Genomic DNA, 23,876 nt, shown 5'->3' on the forward strand with positions numbered 1-23,876 from the left:
ACTGTTGGTAAACTTTCCTCCTTCCTTCACTTAGGTTAACTTTTATGCTCTGCTGACTCCTTCGATTGATCTTCTTCCTCCGCCACCGACTATCCCAAACTCCCAATTTCCACTTCCGTCACTGCCATTGCTGCTACCGCTAGCTGCATCTCGAGTTTCTTCACTTCCTCCCACTTCAGCCACAGTCATCGGTGCTACTGCTAGCTGCATCTCCACCGCTTCCGCCATCTCCACTTCAGCAACCTCTAAGATCTTGTAGTGCTAAGGGCAGGTTGGGAAGAAAGGCAAGTTCCAAGGAAAGGCAGAGGAGCAAAGCTGCGAAAAAACAGAGCAAGGAAGGTTCATCTGAAAAAGTTAATCTTCTCCACTTCAGCAACTTCACCGCGAGAGACCACTGTAAGTTAATCTTCTCCATTATATTTCAGTTTTCATTCGAACATAAGCTTTGAAAGATTTCAGAGCATGTTTGCTGATGAACGTGCCATGTCCGCCGTTAGCATGTTGTTTCAAATTTTACGTCGATTGTTCGTGGCCTTTTCTGTGTTGATTAGACTGTATTCTTTTGGTTTTGCTGTAAATTGTGGGGGGCTGAATATAGATTTAATTGAGTAGAAGATTAGTGAAATTTGTGATGCCCCTAACCTGTTCGACGAAATGCCTGGCTGAAAATTCTTATTGAAAGAAGATTCGTTTGCATTTTTTCTTTCATGTTAAAGAACCGGCTAAGTCCGCAGGTTCATTTCCTCGCACCTGAGAAATTTTGATGTATTGCAGTCTTGCATTTTTTTGTTGTTGCTTTATGCCTCCCATCGTATGAATTTGGATTGAAATGGCATGGGAAGGATCTTGTGATTTTCATTTGGATTGGAAATGATCAGACTTGAGCTTTTTGATGTTCTGTCCGCAGAGGAGAAAAGACGACCCCATTCCTAGGATCATGATTTTGGTCCTTCATTTTACTTTATTATTATTATTTTTATTTATTTATCCCCCAAAGTTTTAAGATTTTACAATTCCCCCAAAGTTTTAAGATTTTACAATTTTATAATTTTTTGGATTCTGATAATAAAAATGCTTAAAATGAAATGGAGACAGTGCTAAGAGGCTTGATATTGCTCCAGATCTTGTAGTAACTATGGGATAGTGGCATTTAAGGAGACATCTGTTTAATTACTTATTTTTTTGGGGGTGAAAACTATGTTGACACTTGACAGTACAAGCTACTTATTATCATTCCATGGTCATGTATGTTCTTGTCATTATGAGCCTTGCTGTCCTCTTGTTTCTTGAAAATAATTACTACTACTAACTTGTTTACTAGTAATAGTAATCTGTTTTGGGACTAGAGAATGCTGCTCATGTTCCTTTTTTTCTTTTGGCATAGTTAAAAAAAATTGAGAATATAAGATGGATACGTCCAACCAAGAGCAGTCTTCACCAATTAATAGATCAGTTGGTGATTCCGCTAGTCCGGTGAATATTTTTGACAAGGCTATTGCTATTAACATTGATGAAGAGCTGGAATTATCTCTTGGTGATGAAGAATTAGGGAGTGAAGATGAAGCATTAGAAGGTGATACACATACAACCACTCAAACAGTTGTGGAAGAAGCTGATGCGGATGATGGCTTGGATGCTTTTCGGAAAAAAAAGAGGATAAAAAAATCAGTAGCATGGGATGACTTCAAAGATGTTGAAGTTGGCCATCAAAAAATTCTTATGTCGGAGTGTATTCATTGCCATGCAAAGTTCAAGAAGACGAAAACTAGTACAACTTCAAGTTTGCTGAGGCATAGGAAGTCATGTGCTATCCGATTGCAAAAACTCAAAAAAGCAACACAACAAACAAAGATCAATTTCCCATCTGCTGATTCTGCCGAAGCTTCTCAAACCTACCTTCACTCCGGGAGGTTTGATATGGCAGTCATGAGAGAGGCTACTGCTGAATGGGTGCTTATGCATGAGCATCCATTTTCAATTGTGGAGGAAGAAGGCTTCAATTTGATGCAAAAAAGAGGGATGCCGGAATGGCAAAGAATCAGTCGGACTATGAACAAAAACGACTGCACATCAGTTTATGAAAGAGAGAAGACAAAATTGAAGAACCAATTAAAGAAAGTCAAGAAAATTAGCTTGACTACAGATCTTTGGAAGTCCAAGAACCAAAAAAATGAGTATATGGTCATAACCGGACATTGGATTGATAGCAATTGGAGATTGCAGAAACGGGTTCTCAACTTTGTGCACGTCCCTCCTCCACGTCGGGGCATCCAAATTGCGGATGATATTTTCAAGTGTTTAACGGATTGGGGAATTGAGAGCAAGATTTATACAGTCTCAGTCGATAATGCCTCGAATAATGACAGTGCACTGAGATGTTTAAAGGACACTTTCTCCCGAAACAAGTGTCTATTAGCAAAAGGAAAGTTGTTTCATGTGAGGTGTTGTGCGCATATACTGAATTTAATGGTTCAAGATGGACTCAGTCAAATCAAGGAAATAGTTGGAACAATCAGGGACAGTGTGGAGTTTATCAATAAGACAGATGGAAGACGCCTTCAATTTGCTGAAATTGTACGCCAGCTGCAGTTGCCAGAAAAAATACTAATTTATGACTGCAAAACAAGGTGGAATTCTACTTATGAGATGCTAACTTGTGCACTGGAGTTTCAAGATGTTTTTCCCAGGTACAGAGATAGAGAGCCAATATGATTTCTGTCCAACTTTGGAAGATTGGGAAAAGGTTACAAAAGTGTGCAATATTTTAAAAGCTTTTTGGACAGCAACTCATGTGATATCTGGTAGTGATTATCCGACTGCAAATTTATATCTAAATGAAGTTTGTCGGATTAAAGTACTACTAGATAGTAAGGTTGATGATGAAGATGATTTTGTCCGGTCAATGGTGCAAAAGATGAAGTTGAAATTTGATAAGTACTGGGGAGAGTGTAACTTGTTAATGTCTATAGCAGCTATTTTGGATCCCAGATGCAAGATGAGAGTTATAAACTATTGTTTTCCATTGCTTTATCCTCCACATGAAGTGCAAAGCAACATAGGCAAGGTTCGACAAGCCTTGTATGACCTATATGATGAATATGTGGAGATACATGTTTCAGGGCAAAGTGGATCATCTTCTCAACTACTAGTCGGCAATGATCATCCAATCAAGAGCAGCAGTAGTGCATCTTCATCAGTGTCCCATGTTTCGGGTATGAGTGAATTTCTGACCCACATTGCTACCGTTGAGAGTGTTCAACCCATCAAGAATGAGTTGGATACCTACTTTGAAGATGGTCTCCTCACAGCTGCAGATGATTCAACGGTAGATATCGTGAATTTGGATGCCTTGAAGTGGTGGAAAGATACAACAAAATACAAGATTCTTCCCAAGATGGCTGCTGACATTTTAGCCATTCCAATAAGCACTGTAGCTTCGGAAGCTACATTTAGTGCTGGAACCAGAGTAATCGACTCTTACCGTGCTTCCTTGGCTCCAGAAACTGTAGAAATGTTGATGTGTGTTGGAGATTGGTGTCGTAAGGTACACGGGGTGAAGAAAAGGGAAAAGGTAACAAAAAAAATAAAATTATCACACATAATATTTAAATTCGGTCTTACAATTTCTTAATTTTTTTATTTTGTTTTTTTGTTTTTTCAGAAATTGAAGGATAAACAAGAGATTGTGTTGCCTATTTCTTGACTTTGGAGATGTTTGAGGTAATTTACCTTTAATTTCCTATTTAGACTTTGGTTTTCTTTGATTGGAATTGTCATAAAGATGTGCTGAAAAGGAGGGTTTTGGTTGAAGATGCAAATGGTGGCTGTTTCCGTTTCTTATGAGGTCTGCTTCAGTTGGTATGTTTCATTCTGTATGAAAGGTTGTGCAATGGATTTATTGGAAAGATTTGATCTTTTTCAGTTTGTTTGGGTGGTCTGTTTTGAGCTTCAAAGATTGTTTTCAAGCATGTTTAAGTAAAGCAGTCTTAAGTTCTTTTGTTGTATGGTTGCTATGCAGACTTTGTTTTTCTCAGTATATGGTTTCAATCATAGGATAATCTGCTTTTTGTCTTGGATGTTATTGATGTATTGGATTGATTATGTAGTGATTTTCTTGAAACTGCCATTGGCTTGTTTTCTTTAGGCTCTGAAGTTTCGGTTGTACAGCTTTGCTTATTAGTTAGGCGCTATTTTATAACATCCGAATACACATGATGCTTTTACACTAGTGTGTGGTTATATTTGTTGAGTTATTGTGATTGATCCTTCTCAGTATTTACAGTTTCAATAGAAAGTCGTGAAATTTGTTGAGTTGTTTGAAGTTATCTGATTTTCTTTTTCCGGGCAGGTTCTTCTGCAAAGATAATTAATTTTTGCCCAAGTTTTTTTTTGCTTTCTCTGTAAAATGGGTAGAGGGAGACTAAAACAGCTTAACGAAATTGGGGCTGGACTTTCGTGCCTATATATCTTTTCAATTGGATGTATCAAGCTGTCTACAACAAATATTTTGTGTTGTAAATTTGTGATAGCTTGTAATATTTTGAGCTTTGGCTGAAAAATTGGACTAAAAGACCTGTATTTCCTCATATAATTTCATTTTAATGAGTATATTTCTATCTTTTGAAGTTCTTGATGGATTGAAGGAGCTCTTGCATGTTGCCTGCAGGTTGGTTTGTAGATCCATTGCTGGCATTAGTGAAGTTATCATAATTTGTATTAATGGATTTTTGTGGACATTTGGATAATTTGTATTAGTGGATAATTTTTGGATAATTTGTATTAGTGGACATTTGGACATTTATGATTGTATTAGTGCATAATTTGTAGGCCGCAAAATCAAGAATATGTGAAAAATTGTAGTTATTTCATGCGCAAATTTTGTCAAAAAATGGGGAAAAAATGCTATATTCTTGCTTAAAGTTTCAGAAATTTTTGAGCTATTTTCAAGTTCGAACTCGAGCTCCAAACGAGCTAGAATTCGAGCTGCTTTCGAGCTTCATGCGAGCTAGAAAATCGAGCGAAACTCGAGCTATTCGCGAGCCAGATTTCGAGCTAAGCTCGCGAGTCATAAACGAGTCGATCTCGAGTTTTCCTTTTCTTACGTCGAGCCGAGCTCGAGCTCTATTTTTCGAGCTCGACGAGCTCGAGCTCGAACTCGAGCTCTCATATAAATATGCCTGACTCGACTCGATAAGCTCAAAACTCGACTCGATTCGACTCGTTTGCACCCCTACTATTGGCCTACTATGGTCAAAGATTGCATAGAATATGTTCAAAGATGTCAAGCTTTCCAGTTTCATGCAAATTACATTCATCGACCATCTGAACCGTTATACCCGACCGTTGTTTCTTGGCCTTTTGATGCTTGGGGCCTTGATGTTGTGGGGCCATTATCAAAGTCGTCCGGTCAACACTTATATATATTGACTGCGACCGACTACTTTTCTAAATGGGCTGAAGCCATACCGCTCAAGCAAGTTAGAAAGGAAGATCTGGTGAATTTTATTCGTGTGAATATTATTTACCGTTATGGAGTTTCCCGGTATATTATCACTGATAATGGAAAATCCGTCTCTAATAGCTTGATGGATAAGTTGTGCGAAAAATTTAATCTCAAGCAATGCAAGTCTTCCATGTATAATACCCCCGCCAATGGTCTCGCAGAGGCATTCAACAAAACTTTGTTTAACTTGTTGAAAAAAGTGGTGGCCAAATCAAAGAAAAATTGGCACGAAAGGATAGGCGAAACTCTTTGGGCCTATCGCACCACATACCGAACTCCAACGCAAGCCACACCATATGCCTTAGTCTATGGTGTAGAGGCTGTCCTGCCCCTTGAGCAACAAATTCCTTCTTTGAGAATTACTATTCAAGAAGGGCTCACGGAGGAAGAAAATGTTCGCCTGCGCCTTGAAGAATTGGAAGTTTTAGATGAAAAGATATTGAAGGCCCAACAAAATCTTGAATGCTATCAAGCCCGTCTCTCTAGAGTTTTTAATAAGAAAGTTCGGAGCCGCTCCTTTCAAATCGGGGACATGGTACTTGCCGTTCAAAGGTCAATAGTTATGACTCATCGCATTAAAAACAAATTCGTCTCCAAATGGGATGTGCCATATGTTGTTCGAGAAATTTACACAAATTGCGCATATAAACTGGTGGACAAAGATGGCATAAAAGTTGGTCATATAAATAAAAAATTCATGAAGTTATACATGTTATAAAAAATAAATGAAACACTCCATGACGCATGAGTCTAAATTGCATGTTGCTCCAGACCCGCATGAGCTAAAACTGTGGACAACAGCCACCAATAGTGTAGCACGTGGTTAAACTGCTGAAACACTCCACCAAATTTAAGGTGGTAAACAAAAAGATGCTCCAGACCCGCATGAGCTAAAACTGTTGACAACAACCACCAATAGTGTAGCACGTGGTTAAACTGTTGAAACACTCCATCAAATCTAAGGTGGTAAATAAAAAAATGCTCTAGACCTGCATGAACTAAAACTGTGGACAACAACCACCAATAGTGTAGCACGTGGTTAAACTGCTGAAACACTCCACCAAATTTAAGGTAGTAAACAAAAGGATACTTCTGACCCGCAAGAGTTTAAACTGTGAACGATAGGAATTACGTGTGACTTGATTCCCTTTTGGGATACGTAGGCAGGTTAGAGGGCAACTTCTAAGTTCAGTTACAACCCTATAAAACTAAAGTCTTTGCCCGGATGATTCTTTTGATAAAAAAAGAAAAAGAACATTCATCTTTAAGATAATTCGAATTATTTTGTGACATATACTTGAAAGTGTATTATTCAGATTACCAAATTATTTAGATAATTACCTTTTCAAGTGTAATCAAAATTATGCATAGATGGAATTGTTCATACTACGGTTGATAGTCTAAAATGGTGGCTATCGAAAAAGCAAGTAAAGATGAGGATGTCTGCAAGAATGTGATGAAAAGAAAAAACAAGTCAAGTTTCATTATGAAGTGCTTGTACTCATAGCTACACACTTTGATCAATTAACAAAAGATGAAATTTGAAACAAAGTAAAAGATGGCAACTATTCCTAGAATTCAAATGACGACAGCTCCTTTCGGTTGTTTTCAAGTAATGCTTACATCTTGTCCAAAATTTGACTCTCCTCAGCAAGTAGGGGTGGGAAATTCTCAATTTTTCGAACTTCATTTTATAAGTCGACCATCATGCCTTGCATTCGGGTAAGCTCATCTTGCTCTTCTCGTAGCAGTGAAAACGTCTCCTTCCTGTGAGTATCTAAGAACTCAAATCGCTTCCTCAACTCTACTTCCTCGCGATCAATCTCCTTAAGTTTCAACATGTGCGTTGAGATCTTCTCCGCTTGTTGTTTCTCCTTACTTTGAGCATCTCTAAGATGTTGGGTGGCCGTAGGAAGCAACTCATCATATGATTTAGTTGAAATTTTATTTGAGAGATAAGATTTCACTGCAACGTAACGAGTTGCATTTGCAAAGAAAGCCTTTAAAAGGCCTTGCAAATTTGAGATATCCGTGGCATTAAAGTTTTGTATATCCTCCATGATTTCGTTGGCTTTCATTTCAAGAGCTGGCATGCGCTCCAAGACTGTTTGAGATATCATCACCCTCAAGTTATTCCATAATATTTGGATATAGTCTCGACGGCATGTTGAGATCACGTTTTGGGGGCAAAATTCAGACACTTGAGGTGCTCTTGGCCACGATGGTGGATCAAAAATTTTGAGTTTCCTTTTGACCGATGGAGTCATATGCTCCGCCTTCTGTGACATGATTTGCTGAATCACATTTCCATCCTCTACTGCCTTTTTGAAATTCTCACTAGCACCCTTTTTGTTGGGTAGAACTGACCACTTGTTTGGCCAAAAGTTCAAATGCAGTAGGTTCTTCAACTGATACTTGACTTGGTTCCCCATCATCAATGAAGATCAAGTCTTGATCATCCAACTGTAGGGAAAAATGTTATGAGACAAATCATGAATATGAAATTAACAAGCAAATTTCAAATGCTAAATTAAAGAAGACAATGAGGGTCCTTACGATATTAGCATGGCTTATACCAGGCACAGATATATCCGGAATGTCTTTCAAGAGTTCGTTAGGATCTAAACCAATATCATCCAAGGAGAGAGTCATTACCTTGGATTTCTTGCGCTTCCAATGCTGGTCCGTGCTGGTGGATTGCTCATCCTCCTCATTAAAAGGTTCACTCCTCTTCTTCTCACGTGAATTGCAAGAATCATGTTAATAGCCTCCACAATGTTTGAAGGAATATGAAATGAAGTACCCTTCAAAAATTCTTCATTTGGAGTAAGGTTCTCAGGAGTAGTAGCCTTGTTGTTTGAACTCTTCAAAATTTCTTTCTCGCTTCTCATAGTCTTTTGTTTCATCTCAAGACTATTGCCAACCTTGAAAAGATTGTTCAGGTTTGCAAGTTCCTTCCTTTTTGACTTCGTTTACTCTCCATTCGATTGGACACTCTTAATCAAAGCATCATGCCCTTTGAGGAGATGATCATCATGCACTATAGACCACCATGTTTGAAAGCTTGAAGATATGTGCTTGCTAACATTCAAGGGATAGATAGGAAAAAGTACCTTTGACTCTGTTTTACTGCAAATGGCAGTGCGCCAGAGTATTCGACTCAAGTCATAATTTGTGGAACGAACATCTGCCCCGAGTTCCTGTGGAGAAACTTGATAAAATCCGAATTGCCGCGTAAATCTATATGGACTATATGGTTCAACAAGAAAATCCCCTTCAGCATGCAAAACTAAGTAATTTGAGCAGGCACTTACAAAATAACTTAGTTCGAGATTCGCTAATTTGCCATTGTCAATAAAAAGTTCATTGCAGTTCTTCACAAGAGAAGTGATTCTCCAAATTGCTTTGTCTCCCTGATGAATGAGGTCCCGAGCACTATTTTCATCAAAATATCGTGCACCACCCTCTCCAGAATAGTTGGTCATGGTGGGTCCAGACATGGTATTTGGAGTCGAATAATGGGTAGAGAAATAACTCGCTAACCAAGCATATACGTAGTGCACCGGAAAAGCCGCATGTGCACACCCTGGGGTAGCTGAGCTTGAAATTTTATGGAGCCCACGGTATATGTTTAGCAAGACAGGAATAGCAAGGCAAGTCTTACGACCGGCAGCCATCATATTAGTCATTTTGAAAGTAGATGGTCTAATATAATGGAGGTTCTCATCTGGTAAAGCAAAGACACAGAGCCAACAAGATATAAATGTTGCAAGATAGGTCTCTTCCCGCAAGTGAAGTTTGACACCGATGGTATCAAATACGTCATTGTCTTGACTTGAAAATTTGCATGGTTGTCCAATTTCGCCATCCGGATTTTGAGTCGCTTGAGCACGAGATACTCTCTTTATCCTTCTCTGCTTTGGCTTTGAGTACCTGGTTTTGCCTTTAAACCAGAACTTAATCCATTGGGCAGCAGAAACTCCAGCTTTGTTGGATTCCTCATGTTGAAGATGATGTAAAGCTGCGAACAAATACTCACAGCTTTGTGGAATATGCCTTAATTTCTTTTCATTTACTTCAGTTAGCTCCTCCGCGCATGGGATTACCTCTTCATAGATATCTCCGATGATTGAAAGTCCTCCTAACTTGTGCAGGTCCCAAAGTGAGAGAGACAATTCCCCGACAGATGTATGCAAGGTATTAGTGTCCGGGCACCACGCCTCGTAGAATGCTCTAAGTACATGGGGATTCCTATCATATGTGAAAAGTGAAGCATATAAGGCGTCAAACAAGTAATTTTCACGGAGCACTTGTTTGCTCCTACCGAGAATATCCTCCAACCACTCCCAATAATTCTCGATGTAACTAAATGTACCATTGAGTCTCAAGGAAGAACCCCAGTGTGCATCTCCGTCTATGATCCGTCTGCCAAGGGTTTAAAAGGGAGTTGTCCTTGGCTCCTTACTGTGAATAAGGGATCTCAAGAAGTGGACTTTCGTGCCGTCATTTTGAGAAAGTTCAAGTGATCAGTCCTTCAGTTCTGGGTACTGGTGAGAAGGCTACTTACCAGAGTAAGTTCCTTGTATAGGGGAATGCACCAATAATTTTGTTTCTTTGTCACCAAAGTCACCATCACTGTCAGTGATAAGAAGATACTTTTCGTTTGAAGATGTGACTTCCTTGAACACCACCATTGTATCAAGACTAACCTGCAACAAAAGCAAGAAAAAAGAAAGTTTGGTTAAAATGACGTGATCGAAGATAGTGAAAGGCTTCTTGAATGGGTAAGTTTTTATTGAAGTGGGTAATTGTGTCTAATTCTTTATATACTCCTCAAATCATAATATAGCTCTCGTGGGAGTTTGCGGTTGCGCCTTCTTCAAATTTTGGTTGCACAAATTTGTATTGTACTCCTCAAGCCATAATATGACTCTCGTGGGAGTTTACGGTTGCGCCTTCTTCAAATTTTGGTTGCGCCATCTCCTTTGTACTTCTCAAGCCATAATATGGCTCTCGTGGGAGTTTGCAGTTGCGCCATCTTCAAATTTTGGTTGCGCCATCTCCTTTGTATTCCTCAAGCCATTATATGGCTCTCGTGGGAGTTTGCGGTTGTGCCTTCTTCAAATTAAATGGCCACCATACAGGATGTGTCGGGGATCCTCCGTTCATATAAAAGAAAATTGACATTGACAAGAAGTGAAAATCATGAGGCATGTGAGCTACCTTAGTGTTTTGAATTCCACGAGCTATAAAGTGTCAAACACAATTAGGACGTCAACTCGCAGCAAGAAGTGTCAATGTCAGCTGCAACTTGAAAAAAAAAAAAAAAAAAGTCCATCAAGAGCAAAATTTTGCATTGCTTCCTAAGAAGGGACATTCAAGAGAAAAACACGGCATGTGGCATGTGTGTTGCCCTAACCAATTAGCATCAGTGGGAAATTACATGGAAATAACTTCAATTGCAATTTAAATGAAGAAAAACTGTGGACTTTGCATGGATCGAGAGGGCTATGGTGTGCAACAATGGAAAGAAAACGAGTATACTTTGCAAAGTAACAACCGAAGTTTAAAGTGGTCTTGGCCCTAGGTTCAATAATTAATCTGTGCTCGCTAAGTTTTGTTGGAGTTATTTGGCAAGTAATTGAGCTACTTGAAGAACACATGCAATTTTTCAGCAATAAAAAGTGCACAAGAATCAAATTTGCAGCAGTGACATGCAATATGTCTATCGAGTTAAAAAGAAAATCTTAGATCCCTTGATACTATGTGGTAAAAAAAAAAAAAAAAAGCCCATTTGGCAAATGTTGCGTGAGTGTTAATAAAAAAAAAAAAAAGCTGGAAATCAAGACTAAAAGGAGGCTCGATGATTACCTTGGTGGTGTCAAGAATTTTTCTAGTTTGTTCTCTCCCCACGATGCCGCGATTCATCTAGCTATACTTAAAGCCGTAAGGGATCTTATTGGTTTCTTTTATAGAGCTCAAACCATGCAATAAAAAAGGGGAAGTCAAAGTTCATATGGAAATTGCAAGAATTGAGTACTACGGAATTGGTTTCCAAAAGCCGGCCAGTCGATAGCTTCCAATTATTTACAAGTTGATTTTAGCTGTCGTTTGTTTGCTATAATGGTGCTTGATTGAACGTTCGGTTTAGGCAGTAGACCAATTTTGATTGGCACATGGTCTTGGAGATAATTAAAGATCAGAAGGAAAGTGAGCAGTCCAATGTCCAAGAAGATTGCCTAAATTCTTCATCGCTTGGCGGTTGGTTTTGGCAATTATCAATTCATTGCAAGTGCGCAATTTAGGGGGCGCTTGGTTCAAGCTTAGGAATTGGAATTGTAATTGGAATCATAGACTCTGGTTTTGGAATTAAAACTTTTCATTCCAATATCTTGCTTGGTTCACACATTGGAATTAGCATTATTCCAATTCCTGATGCTTGGTTTGATGAGTGTTTCGGAATTAAATGCAATTAAATTCCAAATTTACCCCTGATATAACAATTCTTCTAAAACAAAAGAATTACACATACGACAAATTAATATTTTCATAATTGTAACTACAATAGTTATTAACTTTTTGATAAAACATAAGAAAATCATAAATAATAAAAAAATTAATACCAGAAAATAAATATAGTGGCTGCATTAATAAGGAGTAAATTCCCAAAAAAAGGAGTTTTTAAACAATCACCCAAAAGGTGACGATTTTTGAGTCTCTTCCCAAAGGGTGAAAAATGCATCCAAGGAATGTGTTCTTTCAAATAAAAACGCAACTTTCAAATACGTTATTTTATGTTTTGAAAATTTGTTTAAATATGAAAAATTGGTTAAATAGCCCATAAGATACCAGCTCTTTATGGGAAACTGGCAGGTTTTGTACCAGCTTTATGGAAAAAATTGATTAAATAGTGCCCAAAGGAAAACTAGTATGTTTTGTATTTAACATAAATTAAATATGTGAAAGTTAAAAAAAAAAATTTGCCCATAAGATACCAGCTCTTTAAGGGAAACTGGCAGGTTTTGTAGTATGTTTTGTACCAACTCTTTATGGAAAACATACCAACTCTTTATGGAAAAAATTGATTAAATAGCGCCCAAAGAAAAACTAGTATGTTTTGTATTTAACATAAATTAAATATGTGAAAGTTAAAAAAAAAAAAGAAATTACTCATAAGATACCAGCTCTTTATGGGAAATTAGCAGGTTTTGTATTTAATACGCTATTTAACCAATTTTTTATATTTAAACAAATTTATGAAAATTAAAATAACGTATTTGAAAGTTGCATTTTTATTTGGAAGAACGCATTTCTTGAATGTGTTTTTCACCCTTTGGGAAGAGACTAAAAAATTGCCAACCTTTAGGAAGTTAGTTTAAAAACTCTTTCTTTTTGGAAATTTACTCCATTAACAAGTCGTTTGTGGTTCCTACGTTAGATAATGATATGAAATAGATCTCTCCTTACATATATGAACAAAAGAAGGAGACTCAAATCACAAAAGCTAACCATACCAAATACAAATCAATTGTCTAATCCAGTCGAGAGTGCCACTCAATGTCCACAATCTCCAAAAGACTAATCATATAACCATCTAACAATCACCATAACAAAAAGAAATTGCCATCAAATCATCACTTTCCAGCTAACAATAATTTTATTTCAGCGAGTAGATGGAGGATAAAGGAGGTTAATTACATATTGTCGTTTCATTTCTGCAGGAAGATTGTAGAACACATGAAGCTTGGAAATCTGCTCCGAAAGTATGTCGGCTGCATTCATTACATCTCCACTCGGTAAAGCAAGTTTCATTAACTCAGCAACAACTTGATCTCTTCTATCGGAGACCAATTGCTCATATTTATCCTCATTTGACATGGCTGCTGCCATAGTTGTGAAATTAGCTTGAATTCCCTCCACGAAATCTCCAAATTTGCTGGTGAGAAGTTGCAATGATGCATCAAGATCACCCCTTGTTGTTGATGCAGATTTCATTTTTTTTTGACACATTTGCAATGGGAGGGGATTGTTTCTTTTGTTTCTTGGAATTTCTTGTGCTTGTTGAGCTTGGTTGAGTTGATTGCTCCATGGAATTTACTTCATCTTCTTCTACCTTATCATTATCCGAGTTTGACATAGCATCAAGCCCTTCATCTCCTTCCTCCAAATTTTGGACATCTTCCATATCTTGGACAGCTTGTGCAAAATCTTCAGCAACATTTCCAGTGGCTCTGTCTCTTCCATATACAATTTCAAGATCTCCTAAATATGGAAATTTGACATCCCAAAGGCCCTTCGCATCCTTATGAGTCTAGAGATAGAATAAAAAGATAAATGATAATCTTAATAAAAGGTTGAAAAAGAACATATCAGAATGTAAAAAGTAATCAATTTCTTACCTTGCACCAATCATCATACCACTGTTTTTCACAAGAAATCTTTTTCTCAGCATCATTCCAACTACAACCACTTTCTTTGCACATTTCAACAATTGCATGGAACCTATTTTTCAGCCACTTAACTTTTGATTCAATATGTGGGCTGACTTGTTTGGTAAAAGTAGGTTGCTTACGCAAGATAATTTTAAGCAATTCGCTCATATAATTATTTTTAAATCCTCCATCTGATTTCCACATTGGATCACAAGCCAACTCTTGCAATGATTCTATGAGCACTTTTACCTCTTCACCAGTCCAAAAACATTTATTTTTCCCTCTTTCACGTACAATTTCATCATTCTCCATCCTATCATTTAGAAGTCAACCCATATATATCAATTAATTTTGATACACAATAGCATATAACTGAAATTTATAATATAACAAAACACATAAAAGAACATACAATTAAAAGTCAATCCAAATTTAAAAGAACATACATCAAGTGTCAATCTAATTCACAAATCCACTACAAGAGTACATCAAATGTCAATCCAAATTTAATGAGTCTAAGAGCTAAACATCCATTCATAGCTAAATACTAAGTCCAGCCCTCCAATTGTCAAACATTTCATGTGCTAAATTATTTCTAAAATTTGCCCATTGATCACTTGCCCACAAATTGTTCTACTTTTCTTGTGGTGAGCCAAAACATATACAAACATGGCAACAATTTCTTCTATTGACATGTTTCTTGTAGCTTTCAAACCTCCAGTGTCTCTAATCATTTCACATAATATCCCAAATGTTCGTCTATCCATACGAAGTTCGCTAATACAATAAGCATCACTCTCCCTAGTCAAATTGAATAAGTGTTGCATGCGCTCAGTGACTTTTTCTTCTTTTGATTTTATTTGGCGTCTTCTACTTTTGAGACGAATGAATGTTAACTGGTACCATATCATAAACAGTGCAATAACAACCATTATCATTCCTGATAAAATCTGGCTTTGCCCTCGATATTTTTTGCGTCTTCTGTTTTCAATAGGCAAACGTGGCATCTTTGTCTACATAACAATATGACAACCAAACGTAAGTATTCACCAAACTAGATTACGGCATCAAAATCTTCAAATGCATTAAACATCAATTGATCTTATTAAAAGGGCCTAGACATGCATCATACATCCGTAAACACAATGATGTATAGATATAAATAAGTATAAACAAACGAAATTGATGGTTGAAACTTGAAATCCTAATGTACGAATAACTATGAAACTGAAAGCTATTCAAGCAGACAATTTTACAAACAGGTACAGGGCATGTAGAAACCCACCCAAACTATACCAGTATTCACGGATCAAATAACCAAAAGATCAAGAATTGATTGACCTCCATTGAATGCGTAATCCAAGAAAACACATTAAAAACATAAAAATGACAAATCTAGTGACATTAACATTTATCTCACCAAAAAAAAGAACAAAATAATGTATTTGTTGAAGTAAGTGAATTAAAATACATGTATTACAACAAAATACATGGATTAAAAACATGTATCATTCTCACCAATAATAGTGTATTTGTTGCGAAAATAATTTCTTATTGGATTTTGTGACAAAAGAATATGAATTCATGGAAGGAAGACTTTTTTGCAAAACTGACAGATTGTGTAGCGTGAGTGGAATAAAAGTGAGAAGGTGATGGATCCAGAGCATAGCATTTTGGTCCAGTTAGTGTTATTGTATCAGATTTCCTTCTTTTCTTCTTTATTTTCAGCTACCCAGTGAGTAGCCTCAAAAAATAGAGAAGAAGAAAGAGAAAATCTTGCATACGAAAAGAAAATTACAGAGGCAAGGGAGTTTGTAATCCACTGACCTGGGATCAAGGAATTCACCCTAGTAGAAGACTCTTCAACTCTAGAATTCGTTGTCCAAGGAGAGTCGAAAGCCACTGATCTTTATGGTTGTCCAACCGGTGAAGTAGAAGAGGTAGAAAATCTGATGAAGAAGAAGAACAGAAGGTGCGGCGTGTAATGAAGAAAAAAAGAGGGTAGGTTCGTCATAAATGTATTTGCTCGGGAATGAGTTGAGGGTTTTGTCCAAAACCTCCCAATTTACTCAGGAATGGTGAAAGTCTGATTTTTTAGAAATGATTCCAGAAATTGCATTCCAATAGACTTAACCCAAGCAACAAATAAGGGATTCATTCCATTATTTGATTCCCAAACCTTTTAACCAAGCAGCCCCTTAGTACCTGCCGAATTGATGCATCATGAAAAAAAGGGAAATGATTGAAAGTGGTGTGTTTCTAATTCTCTTGGAATCAATTCTCAATCAAGAGGAAAGTGGTCTCATGACTTCTTAAAAAGAAAATTTTTTTGAAGCCATGGCATTATGATTGTATACATGAATCAATTTGGTTCACAAATGTTCAAGTACATGGTTGTATCTCTTCATATAGAAGCAAGGAAATCAATATCTTATTCAAAGTTGCATGGAAAAACTTTGGCAGTATTCGGATTAGGAGACTGCTAAGATTTGGAGAGCGCCACATTCGCCGAGAAGTTTGTATATGATGCAAGTTGGTTTTAAGCAATTTCTAGTTTCAATACTTTGTTAGTTACGTGACTTTGGAAGGTGGAACAATGCATGTTTGATTGAGCAATTGCCTAGAAGCTTGGTTCCCAAATATTGGTGACCAGTTTCTCGTAGCATTTGGAAATATAAAATTCAATGGGTCTTGCTCCTTTAAATCGAGCTGGTGCCAGGTTGCCAAAAAAAAAAGAAAAAAAAAAGAGAAACCAATGGCCGTCTGGAATTTGCAAAGGCTGATTATAACAAGATCATGAACTTGGAAGCTGCTAAATTCGAGTAACTTCCAATAAGCTGAGATGCGAATTGGAAATTATCGATTCGATTTAGCAAGTCTGTCGCATATAATTTTGAGTGCCGAAGCGTGAAGACATTTCCTAATCTTTGCACCACGTTTTGGTTCTCAAAAGTGAGAATTTTATAGTAAGTATTGAATGGGAAGTTTCCATAGAACGAATTGGTGGCCATGATTTGATTATTAAAGATATTCAGGCGGTGCAGTGGTCGCAGGAGATTCCCAAGTGTAGGTCCGAGACTAATTGCAATTGAAGCAGCAAATTCATTGTGATGATATAGGGAATGATCCTATGCATTGCACCTCGCCATAGACCTCGTGTGACACATGAACCGCGGGGACTTTTGATCATAAATATGACCTTGGATCGCATGCATTAATCCAAGCTCAGATTGGCAAATGAATTGGCTTTTCTTTTATATATAAAAAAAAATCAAGTACTTCAAGTTTCAATTACAATCCTTGACAAGCAAGCTTCAATTGAGCCTTGAAGTGGGGGCATTTGTAGACAAAGAAATTTTATTTAATTTATCTAGTCGAGATTTATTAAATTGATCTTGATTAAATTAAATTAAATTATAGAAGTCCATTATGTTTTGGACTGTCGAATTGGGCCAATATTAAATGGGCTATTAAATCAAATTAAATTTGTAATGCCCATTTAAGTTGAAGTGAATTAATTGATTTATTAATTTACAATGGACTATTTGGGTTGGCCTATTATTTAAGCCCAAGTTAAATGGATTTCTTGAGTAACAAGTGATCCAAAATGCAGGAAGATTCTGAGGGTTTTCTTGAAGAACTAACCTACATATTTTGGCTATAAATAGAGGTCTTCCCTCAAGGCAAAGACACGAGAAAAATCCCTAACTTTCAGAGAAACTCTGTCAAATTTTCTGAAGAGCTTTCTTCCTCAAATCCAAGTCCAATTCAAGTCAAACAAATCCTCCTGCTATCGGTGTTGAAGACTTGAAATTCTAAGTGTTTGACACCATCATTAAATCAATCGTTTTCTACACCGAAATTGTAGGAAACACCCTTTCGATTGGAGAACAAGTCTTTTCGGCCCTTCAATTGAAGCTATTCGAAGAAAAGAATCAGGAGATTAATTTCTTTAATTCAAGAACTTTCAGAGATTGTAACCCGCTTATTATTTGATTTAATCAATTTGATATTTGTGCAAGTTTTCTTGTCTTTTATTTTAGACAACAAAATTTGTGCTTACAGTGAGTTTTTTAGATATTTGTCTAAAACTTTATTATAGAAGTTGTAGAAAAATTTTTTGAAGTGTGTAAATTTTTGGATATTTTGAAGTGTATAGTTCAAAATTTTTGAGAAGTTTTTTAAGATTACTGTAGTTAAAGTTGTTAAAAAACTTGTAACAGACAAACTTGGCCAAAAGTTTGCTTGCCAAATAAGGCCATAGTCAGTGCCACAACAAACAGAACCAAAAATCCAATGCGCTATGGCCACAAAAACTTGCAACAGTTTCAATCTTTATACTTAAGCACCCTGAATTGCATGGTTAGTCATCAATGTAGATCAATGGTTTTATTACCAAACTGTTCTCAATTTTCTACCTGTTTGGGATACATTCATGCCCACATTTTTGGCATTTTTTAGCAAAACAAAAATAATTTAATCTTATAGATAACTATATGGAAAAGATTCAGATATCTTGGAAGCAGACTTGTGCAGAAATAATCTATCCATCATAGTAGGAACATAAAGAGATGTGCTAAGTGGTTTAAACTAACTCATTTGAAGGCAGGCTCCACCGCACTGCTAAATTCGAAGCTAAGTCATGTCATATAATACAACATGTGTCTGAAGAGTTGGACCGAACCAAAAGACCATAAAGCGAACTCTATTTCTTTTGGCTAGTTACTCCATCAAGGGTAAAAGTGAAATCCAAGGGTAGCATGGTAAGGAAAAAGGCTTCAACGAATGGCAGCCAAAAATATGTGCAACCGTAGCAACCCATTAGCATAAAATCCATGTGAAATGAACCAAAGAATCCACACACTAATGGTGTTGATAGAGGACGAAATTCACTGTTCATCCAACCAATTCGCACCTTTATATTGTTAGGATGTACCAGATTGAGTAAACTTGCTCGAGATATAGCTTTTGATGAGGAATTCTTAGATTCTCAGTGTCTTAGTACATTTTTGTATAACTCAATATGAACCCATGCTCACATAGTGTAATTTTATTTTACTATAAGAAAGGGCGAAGGGGATGTCGTCTGCTAAGGGATGACGCCGTTTAGACATCAATTTTTTTTTTTTTTTTTTTGGAAAAAAGACCTCAATTCTCACCTTTGACAACTATTAAAAAACCAGAAGAAGAAATAGATAGAGAGAAAATAGAAATAGACAGTTGAATACGAGATGGGGACTAAATCACCATCAGACCAGACTGGTGCATGGATTTAGAACAAGCCTCATATAGAGGCATATTGATGGAAGGAAAGATTTGAACTTTTGACTTTCTACCCTACAAGTAATGTGGTGGCCAACTCCTCTAGATGGAGTTGATTGGTTAACCAAGTTTCAAATTCCAATTTTCTTGCCCTCAATGGAATGGGCCCTCAATATTTCTGTGCTACGGGGCTTTAATAAATTGAGAGCTGGGCCAGCCTGTATCAATCAATGCTCCATTACTTCTAGTAAATTGACAATCTTGGCCGTCAAAACAAGCAATAATACTACGGAAATATCTCAACCATCCGTCATAGAATTAACTGAGTAGATTGCTAGTTGGCTGGCTCACAATTTGGTCCAAACCCTCCTGGGAGAGGTACAGAGAATAGACCAACGTCAAACTTTTACGAGCTCCATATGAACATCGGCTGCTCCGCCTGCTATTTGTTCATTGAAGATGATGCGGTTCCTTCCCTCTATGCTTGGTATTTTACCTACCCCGTTTGTTTTTTTTATTCCTTCACAGCTAGCCGACGGGATTTCCCATCAGAAGAAGTCCCAATTAAGTGACAATCACGATTATAGTGACAAGATGAATCCTTGACCTCCCACTTCTAATCGTTCAAGAGACTGTTGGCTACCTATTCTGTTTGTGCTATCCCTTATTTCTTTTTCTTCTTCTTCTTTTTTTTTTTCATTTTAATTTGCAATGCTACCCTGTTTATGCCATCCCATATGAAATGGATTTTTTACAAGGTTATCCTTCGTCTAAAACCCCTAAATTTTCAAAAGAATTTTATTCCCTAGAGGATGTACGGGTACTGAACTGAAACATGGAGACGTTGCACTAGTCATCATCGATAACTAGGAAATGCTTCCTAGAATCCATGTTGGCAAAGAACTAATCATTGAAGGGGGAGGGATAAGAAGGTTTGTTATACAATTGTTGCGAAACTTGTTAATACAATTTAAATAAATTATAATTCATTAAAGATTTGTTTATACATCTTTGAAATAGAAATGTAACATGAAATTTTTTTAAATTTAATTTCACATTTAGAAATTTATTGACCAAATGGCAGTCATATATTATTTCGACAATTTTCCTTGACAATTGTACCCCTGCTTATTATCCATTATTGAATTTTCAATCACCAACGCCATTACTTGCAGCCTTTGCGCTCCCTCACGTACAATGTTGTTGAGACGCATTAATTACATTGTACTTTACAAGATAACGTTTGCCCAACCTCAACAAACTATGTTCGAATTATGCGTAAAAATTGTTTCTCTAGATTTCTTGAGATTGTACTGTTAAATCTTGATTCGAGAATGTTAAATTCAACGCTTGTCCTCTTCATGTATTGTCAAGGGAATTGTTGTGCCCAATCAAAATTCGAGAATGTTAAGTTCGCCCTTTTCATGTACTGTCAAGGAATTGTTGTGCCCAATCAGAATTCAAGAATGTTAAGTTCAATGCTCGCCCTTTTTATATATTGTCAAGGGAATTGTTGTGCCTAATAAGGGAACCCACATGTTTATGTACGCAAGCCAATGGTACCACACCATGTGAAATGCATAAATTTCCATGGACACAACCAATAATTAGTGCTGTTAGATACCCATTAATGATTATTAGGATCTACTCAAGTATGGAATTGTACATTTAATCAGATGATACGACTAATAAATACAAATCTAAAGTTTCAACAGTCAAGGCCTCTTGTATCTCTCGAAAATTAATCCCCTGTCTATCCGTGAAAATTCACATTCGCCAATTGTTACGGTGGATACCTAGGGGAGACCGGCAGGGACCATCTTCCTAAGTTATAGAAAATTTGATTTTACTCCTATAGAACTTTTAATAATATTTGTTAGAAATTTAAACTTTTATTTCTACAGAAATTTCAAAATATTTTACGTTACATGCTAAAATTTAGAAGTGTTAAAATTTGCCCACTTAACGTAAATCAATGCTGTGCTCATGTTGCACAAACTCCAAGGAGAAAAACAAATCTAAATTGAGAGCATATAGTGCTAGGTAGTCGTAGCCAACAGGAGCCTAATACCACAATACTAGGTTGTAAACCTAGGTTGCAGATTATTAACAAGCCTGAAAGTCTAGCAAGCATTTGTTCTGAAAGATGTAAAAATACCAAAGCACTACCAACAGGAGTGAACATGAAAACTCTCTACGTCTTCTTCACATACCGGACCTGATGTATACAGTGCAATCATATCCATTCAAACCTCAAATTATTAGATCGTCTTTTTCTGTATGTATTGTCGTTGGGCAATGAATGACTATTATCTGCAATGTTTTAAAAATCGGACCGTTAATTAAATCGGTGACGTGAAAGGGTCGAGATTCAACCGGTCGGACCGGTTCAACCTCGGTTCAATGAATTTTAAAAAAAATAATTTATATAAATATTTATGCACAAAATAAGACATGTAATGGACTAATTTAATACATTATATGATGAAAAGTTTACTATTTTTGAATAACTTGATTTTTTAAAAATAAAATTTTTAAATTATAAGTTAAAACAAATAAATTTCATTTAAATTTCAATTATATCTACCAAAAAAATCTTAGATCTAACCCAAAAATATCATAATATTTTAAAATTATACAAAATTTATGTCTATGAGAATTTAGATTTTGTGAACTAAAATTTTAATTTACGTTTTGGAATTTAGAGATTGCAATTTAAAAAAGGAATTTTGGAATTCGAAAAAAGTCAAGAGAATCGAAAATAGAAATGCAAACTTGATAAGAAATAAAAAATGAGATAAAAGTGAGTGGTTGTGGCATTAAATAATTTGGGTTAAAGAAAAATAATTCTTTTTTAACCTTTTTCAATTTAATGGACAAAAATAAAATTAAAAGATGGAAGACAACATCAATAAATTAAAAATAAAGTGGTTTGATTAAAAAGAGAGTGACAAAAAAAAGAGGAGAGAGAGTGAGAGTGTGTGTGTGTGTGTTGAAGATTAAAAAGAAAGAGCCATGAGATGATTAGATTTTGTAAAAAAAAATGAAAAAAAGAAATATGAGTTTTTGTTTTATATAAATAAGTTATCAAAAAAAACTAATAAGATGTGATGGTGCAATGGTTACTACATTGGTTTTTTATTACAAAGGTTTTGAATTCGAATCTTGATAGCTACATTTTGCAAAACGTAAAAAAAAAAAAAAAAAAAAAAGGAAATCTCGAAAACCGGAAACCGCCGGTTCAATCCGGTCCGCGCGGTTTCCACGGTTTAACCGGTTTTTGACCGGTTTTCTAACCTGGTCAACTATAGCATAGAACCGGATCGGAGCCATGGCCGGTGCGCGGTCCAATCGGTCGAACCAGCCGGTCCGGTCCGGTTTTCAAAACACTGATTATCTGTTTGTCCGCTGAGAATCAAGTATTGGTTCCTTCACAAAGTCATGACACCACGAGGGAAGTTTGTGAGACGGACCATTTCTTGATTCATTGATAAATTTGATCTGTACTCATCTTAGACTTTTAAATACGTACGCCTCAATTCCAGGATTATCTTTACGTGCTACTAAAACGAAGAAAAAATGAATGGTCCTTGACCTTTGGCTGTAACTTTTGAACTCAAGCCAGCAATAGAAATTCGAGTACTGTTGATAAAAGGGACGTAACTCGGGGCACATACATCCACAAGAAAAACTGGAATTGTGTTGGAATTGGACCAAAATGAACCAACTTCAAGACATTTGTGATTTTTCTTCAATTTTTGCTTTTCTGAACTTTTTTCTTTATTTTAACTTTTCCCTTCCACCACGCTGACATCCAATTTCTTATTCATTTGATTCTTTGTATCGGGTTACTAATTGATTGTTGATAGTTTTGGAGAAAAATGCTGCAGTTGAAAAACACCTTCATATGATTCATCAAGATGAAAATTGGAGATGGAGAAAATACCTGTTGATGCATGAGACAATTAAGGTCCTTTGATCCTGTTAAAGGTTTCTCAATGGAACCATCATGTTGCTCATTCACAAGCAAAGGTAACTTCCATCTTTCAGCAAAATACGATTAGGATATGAACATGTGCAAGGTAGTCACGTTTTAGAAGAGGTTAAGACAGCTAACGACTAATGAGGCTACTCCTATTCTCCCTTCTGTATGCATCAATATATCAAAGATCATATTTGCCAACACGTGTTAGTTCAATTGCACGAATTGATCACTTCTTCTCAAAGATCGTGAATATGAATTTTGTTGTCGACGTAAAAATTATGTTAGTGAGTAATTTTTAAATACTACTATAAATAACCTATATTCTCGGAAGCATATCTATCCTATAGTGGTGACCGGAGTCAAAACTACGTAAACTTTAATTTGATTACCAAATTAAGAAAAAAAATAATTCAAAGATCATGTTTAATGGCTACCTTGCAAGTAGGGCTATATATGAATCTAACAGCTTGCAAGCGCTTATGAGCAAGCTCGATCAGAGGTCAACTTGAAATCAGTCAACACCGAGTTCCAGTTGAACTCGAGAAGCGTGTGTAGAGAAGTGAGTCGAGTTCGAGTCTAATTTACGCAGGCGTAATAGCTTGTTGAGCGGCTCGATAATATGTGAAATTACTAATATGCCCCCTGGCTTATTAATCTGAATAACTGAGCATCCCCACTTCCCTATTGCCTTATT

General features: G+C 36.5%; 1 protein-coding gene across 1 annotated transcript; it reads left to right on the forward strand.

Moving 5' to 3' along the window:
* Positions 1 to 1,407: 1,407 nt before the first annotated feature.
* Positions 1,408 to 3,703, forward strand: LOC140036381 (zinc finger BED domain-containing protein RICESLEEPER 2-like). Its single transcript, XM_072077768.1, has 3 exons — positions 1,408 to 2,687; positions 2,806 to 3,571; positions 3,662 to 3,703. Exons 1-3 carry the CDS (start codon positions 1,408 to 1,410, stop codon positions 3,701 to 3,703), a joined length of 2,088 nt encoding a protein of 695 aa, XP_071933869.1.
* Positions 3,704 to 23,876: the final 20,173 nt, after the last annotated feature.

Source organism: Coffea arabica, chromosome 2e, assembly GCF_036785885.1.
Source record: "Coffea arabica cultivar ET-39 chromosome 2e, Coffea Arabica ET-39 HiFi, whole genome shotgun sequence".
NCBI classification, from domain to species: Eukaryota; Viridiplantae; Streptophyta; class Magnoliopsida; order Gentianales; family Rubiaceae; genus Coffea; species Coffea arabica.